The sequence below is a fragment of the Eleutherodactylus coqui genome, chromosome 1 (genome assembly GCF_035609145.1).
Source record: "Eleutherodactylus coqui strain aEleCoq1 chromosome 1, aEleCoq1.hap1, whole genome shotgun sequence".
Lineage (NCBI taxonomy): Eukaryota > Metazoa > Chordata > Amphibia > Anura > Eleutherodactylidae > Eleutherodactylus > Eleutherodactylus coqui.
This window is the reverse complement of record NC_089837.1, coordinates 533,235,699-533,241,235: the sequence shown is the minus strand read 5'-3', so window position 1 is coordinate 533,241,235 and position 5,537 is coordinate 533,235,699. Positions and strand designations below refer to the sequence as shown.

The 5,537-nt window shown below is 50.1% G+C and overlaps 1 protein-coding gene across 1 annotated transcript; it reads left to right on the top strand.

The window, feature by feature from the left end:
- Window positions 1–2,125: 2,125 nt before the first annotated feature.
- On the top strand, window positions 2,126–3,106 carry LOC136607475 (olfactory receptor 52D1-like). Its single transcript, XM_066589042.1, has one exon. It carries the CDS (start codon window positions 2,126–2,128, stop codon window positions 3,104–3,106), a length of 981 nt encoding a protein of 326 aa, XP_066445139.1.
- Window positions 3,107–5,537: the final 2,431 nt, after the last annotated feature.

Below are 5,537 nucleotides of genomic sequence, written 5' to 3'. Positions count from 1 at the left end.
GTCCTCGTCTCCATGGTTCCGTCTAAATTCGCTGGCAGCTTGCTTTTTTAGACGCGCTTGCGCAGTCCGGTCTTCTCCATTCAGCACGAGCCGCTTCAGTGTGCTCCCCGCTACAGCTCTTCTGCGCATGCGCAGACGAGCTGTCACTGCTCGGGAGCGCGCTGAAGCGGCCATTCTGCACCATCCTCTGTTAGAGGAAGGTGCAGAAACTGGAGCTGCCCAGCGGAGAAGACCAGCCCAGCCGCCCCGAGAAGCCTCCCAGGTAAGTGATGGGTCGGGGGGGGGCTGCCGCTGCGCCGGGCTGCGCCGGGGGGGGGCTGCCGCTGCGCCGGGGGGGGCTGCCGCTGCGCCGGGGGAGCTAGCGCTAGGCCGGGGGGGCTGTCGCTGCGATGGGGGGGGCTGTCGCTAGGCCGGGGGGGCTGTCGCTAGGCCGGGGGAGCTAGCGCTAGGCCGGGGGGGCTGTCGCTGCGATGGGGGGGCTGTCGCTAGGCCGGGGGGGCTGTCGCTAGGCCGGGGGAGCTAGCGCTAGGCCGGGGGGGCTGTCGCTGCGATGGGGGGGGCTGTCGCTGCGATGGGGGGGGCTGTCGCTAGGCCGGGGGGGGGCTGTCGCTAGGCCGGGGGGGCTGTCGCTAGGCCGGGGGGGGCTGTCGCTGCGCCCGGGGAGCTAGCGCTAGGCCGGGGGGGGGCTGTCGCTGCGCCGGGGGAGCTAGCGCTGGGGAGCCGGGGGCTAGCGCCGGTTACCTGCTGTCTGGTCGGCGGCTGCGGGGCGTCTGGTCGGCGGCTGCGATGCGTCCGGTTGCCATGGAGACACAGCTGGCGGCGTCTCGGGAGCGCGCACGTCGGGCTGCAGCGAGCGACGGGGAAAGAGCCGGCGGCCATCTTGAGGAAACTTTTATAACTTGCTGAAACGCTGGAACGGTAAGTACGAACCAGCTAGAAATGTCATTTACAGGGGGGCTTTGTAATGTGTGTTTAATGGGGGGGACTGGGCAAAAAAAAAAATTAACTGCTTCCTCGAGACATCTCCTTTAAAGGGAAATAAAGCAAAGAAAATTCAACTCACGTGTCCAGATTCCTACATATCTCTCTGCTTTTCAAAACATTGCTTCAGCTGGTCCACCGAACCTGAGCAAAAAGTTTGGTTTGGTCCAAATTAGTTTGACCCAAACCGGAATTTCACCAAAACCCTAAAAACTGATGTTTAGCACTGTCTAAAAGTTATATAGGCCAGTATAGCACTCTGAGGGACCCACATCAATCAGCTCTTTACCAAGTCGGCATGCTTATGCACTGAGCTGATTTCTATAGGTGGCAGACAGCAGCTCTGTCCCCACTGCAGTGGCCAAGCTAGGTATTGCAGGCAAATTTCTCATTCATTTTAGTGGGAACTTGGATTGCAGTACCAAAGCTGGCTAATACAGCGAGAATGGAGCTGTCTGCTTCCTGCAGATTTACGTTCAATATACAAGTGCTTCAGCCCAGTGAATAGCAGGGTTACCAGCCAATAGACCCCCACCAACCTACTGTTGATGACTTATCCTAAGGATAGGCCATCAATAGTTCATAATTGGACAACCCCTTTAATGTCAAAGTTATAGCAATATGTATGGCTAAACGGATGGTACCCAGTGACAACTAATGGTCAAGTCACAGAAAAATAAAGTTATGCTTTTAAAAAATGGAGATGAAAATCTCCAAAAAACCATCACATCTCTAGAACCAAAATAGGCAGGGTCTCTAAGGGGTTAATAATCCCATTCAAGACCCTCATGCATGAGTTGGAACAGAATGGGCTACAAAGATTATCTCTCTGGAGGTCCTGGCATATCCATACAATATGAAAATGGTGTAATACTTCATTTTTCCTGCGAAGGTGCTGCAGGGAAGATTAACACACAGGATTCTCCCACAGATCACAGCTGCAGAACGTTGTATAATTAGTTTGTTATTTGGGGAAGAATTGAGCAGAACCGATCACTCCTATATTATTGTCTCTTACAGCAGGTCATGCGCCAATTAAGATCCACCATCCATGTTATCTGCTTGAAATATTTCCATCAGCATCTCCCCAGTTACAGAGAATGATGACCTCCATGCCTAATTTCTCTCCTAGTGGTTGAGGCTAATGTACCGCATCTCCAACACCAGCTCCCATATGCCATCCACCTTCTTCCTGATCGGAATCCCCGGGCTGGAAGATTATAGCATTTTGACATCCATTTCCTTCTGTGTCCTCTATATCTCTGGTGTGTTGGGAAACTCCTTAATGCTCTACATAATCTGGGCTGGAAAGAGCCTCCATGGTCCCATGTACTTCTTCCTGGCCATGCTGGCGCTCAACGACCTCGCCTTCTCCACCTCAATCACACCAAAGATGCTGGAAATCTTCTGGAGGAACAATGGGAACATTAATGCTTCTGCTTGTCTCACCCAGATGTTTTTTGTCCACTTCCTGTCAGTGATAGAGTCGGGGATCTTGACCGCTATGGCTTATGACCGCTACGTCGCCATCTGTTGCCCGCTCAGATACACGTCCATCCTCACTTACATTGTTCTAGAGAAGATTGCCCTCTCTATTCTAGTCCGTGCTTTTGTCACCATCGTCCCCATTCCATTTCTGGTCAGTCGGTTGCACTATTGTGGGGTTGACGTGGTGTTACACTCATACTGCGACCACATGGCTGTGGTGAACGTAGCATGTGATGATAAAAGGGTGGACAGTATTTATGGCCTCATCTTGTCTCTTTCGATCACCGGTTTTGACTTGATGTTTATTGGGCTCTCTTATATAATGATCTTAGGGACCATTTTCCAACTGCCATCTAGAGGCGCTCAGCATAAGGCCGTCGGAACGTGTGGCTCCCACATCTGTGTCATTATCGCCACCTATCTGCCTGGAATATTCACCTTTGTGACTTATAGGTTTGGACAAAAGACGATTCCACATAGTGTCCACATCTTCCTAGCAAACATCTACATTCTGTTTCCAACTTTCTTAAACCCAATAATCTATGGAGTGAGGACAAAGCAAATTCAAGACTCCTTCCTGAAGATGCTACAGGTATACCAGAAGGCGACCATGGATTTTAGGGCAGGACATCGTTAAGTACTTGGGTCCACAAGGAGATATCAGATCTCAGGACCTGATGTTGAGCCCCAACTGAAGCTTCAGCATTAACTAAGTATTCATCAAATATTAAAGGGCTTGCCCAGCTGTAAACTATCAATGGCATATTCTTAGGACAGGTCATCAATCATACATCAGCTGTTCACTGGTTTGGCATTCTTGTGCAATGAGTTGATTTCTACAGGAAGCAAATAGCTCCATTCTCACTGCAGTGTCCAGGCTTGGTATTGCAGGCAAAGTTCTCAATGTAATGCCTGCAATACCAAGTCTGGCCAGTGAGAACAGAGCTGTCTGCTTCCTGCAGAAATCAGCTCAGTACACAAGTTCAATAGCCTGGCAAACACCTGATCGAATGGGGTCCCAGGTGGTGGACTCTTGCCAATGTACTATTAACCTATCCTAAGAATAGGCTGGACAAGATAATAGAGAGAACAATTATCATACAGAACATCAGAACAAGTACCAACTGCTGCCCAAAACTAAGTACTGTGAGTGCAAGAGTCTAATAAAATAACATGATGTTTCTCTGTTACTTTCTCCAACCAAAATGTAGTTATATCAGTGATGTCATCAGCAGGGGGGCGGGGCTGTGACTACCTCTCAGTTATAATTTACTGGACGATTGTCAGCAGTAATAGATGATGTTACTGCAGTATTAGCTGTGCGGATCTCATGACTGATGACATGCTATTATATCAGTGATGCCATCAGCAGGGGGCGGGGCTCTGACTACCTCTCAGACATGGTATAGGGTTGTTAATAGTAATAGATTCATTGTATTCTTCCCACAGAGAGGCATATCCAGCTCAGTCACAGTCACTTACAGTGGTAGAATAGCTTAAAGGCCCATTTAGACACAATAAGTATCGCTCCAAAGATGTCTTTTGGGCGACTTTTGAGCGATTATTATTGTATCTATTTACAGTGCAAGGCGATCGCTCAAACATTGAGCAATCACCTTGCGCTCGGAGCGGGGGATACAGAAGACAAGCGGGGCCACTTGTCTTCTGCATCCAGCTGTTCTCCCCTCGGAGTGCCCGGCTGTTATACAGCTGAGCGCTCTGAGCAGGGTATGAAGAACACAGCTGGACCGCTCTGTTCTTCATACCCGCCTGTCATCAAGGAGCGGGATACAGCTGAAACAATAGTATCCGCTGTATCCCGCTGTGAATCCGTGATAACTGATTGCTGATCTTTCAGCAGGCTGAAAGATCAGCGATCAGCGATGACTTAACAAAAACTGTGGGATGTCTGTGCAGTTACACACAGCGATTATTGCTCAAAAGACGGCTTTTGAGCGAATTTTGAGCGATAATCGTTCCGTCTAAATGGGCCTAAATAGTTACACTCTCAGTAGGTGGGAAGCCTGCAGTTGAACGGTTGCAGGACCAGGAGTGGTCTCTGGCATGAAGACAAGGAGTGGTCTCTGGCATGGAGACGAGGAGTGGTCTCTGGCATGGAGACGAGGAGTGGTCTCTGGCATGGAGACGAGGAGTGGTCTCTGGCACGGAGACGAGGTGTGGTCTCTGGCATGGAGACGAGGTGTGGTGTCTGGCATGGAGACGAGGAGTGGTCTCTGGCATGGAGACGAGGAGTGGTCTCTGGCACGGAGACGAGGTGTGGTCTCTGGCATGGAGACGAGGTGTGGTCTCTGGCATGGAGACCAGGAGTGGTCTCTGGCATGGAGATGAAGCACCATAAACACTCTAGAAAGTCAGATTACGCCAAGATGGCTGACGGCTTTTGTCCAAACCAAGAATTTTCCTCCTGAGCACTTGCTTTAGTATAACATGCTATAATAAAGTATTGTTAGTGTGGAACTTCGAAAGGAAATGTAGATAAAAGGATTTAGGTCCAATGGGAGTAGATACATATATATATATAAGTTGTATACTACTTCGGGAGCTCTGGGAGCCTGCTTGGATGAAAACCAGGTGAGGCTGAGAGAAGTGTTAATAAAAACGGCCATGGAAGGAGTGCAAACAGAATGAAATGACCTAAAGATGGCCACAAGAGTGTTCTACAAAGACTCCCAGAACAGCTTCAGAAACCTCATTGAGACCCTCAGGGTGTGCACTGGGGGCTGTCAGCAGGCGTGATAGAGATGGGTAATGTCTGGACATGCCTCGTGCTTGACATCTGATTTTGTGCTTATGCATTCTCTACCATCCTGGATCTTAGGGCCCGTCTCTCTGCCACAGACCCGAAAGGCCTACCACATGGTCTTCCGGCCCCCCACTCAATAGCATCAGTAATAAATCCATATGCCTCCCTCACCGATGGGCCAGTCACCACACTAAATACGCTCCACGCCATCTCCGCACACAATGTGCTGAGAGTCGGAGTCTCTGTGGGATTTGTAGTTATTCGGGGGCTTGAGTTGGGGTCTGCAATCTTGTTAGGAGGTGGT

Coding starts and splice junctions, on each gene's coding strand:
- LOC136607475 (XM_066589042.1), top strand. CDS start 2,126: ATGTACCGCATCTCCAACACCAGCTCCCATATGCCATCCACCTTCTTC.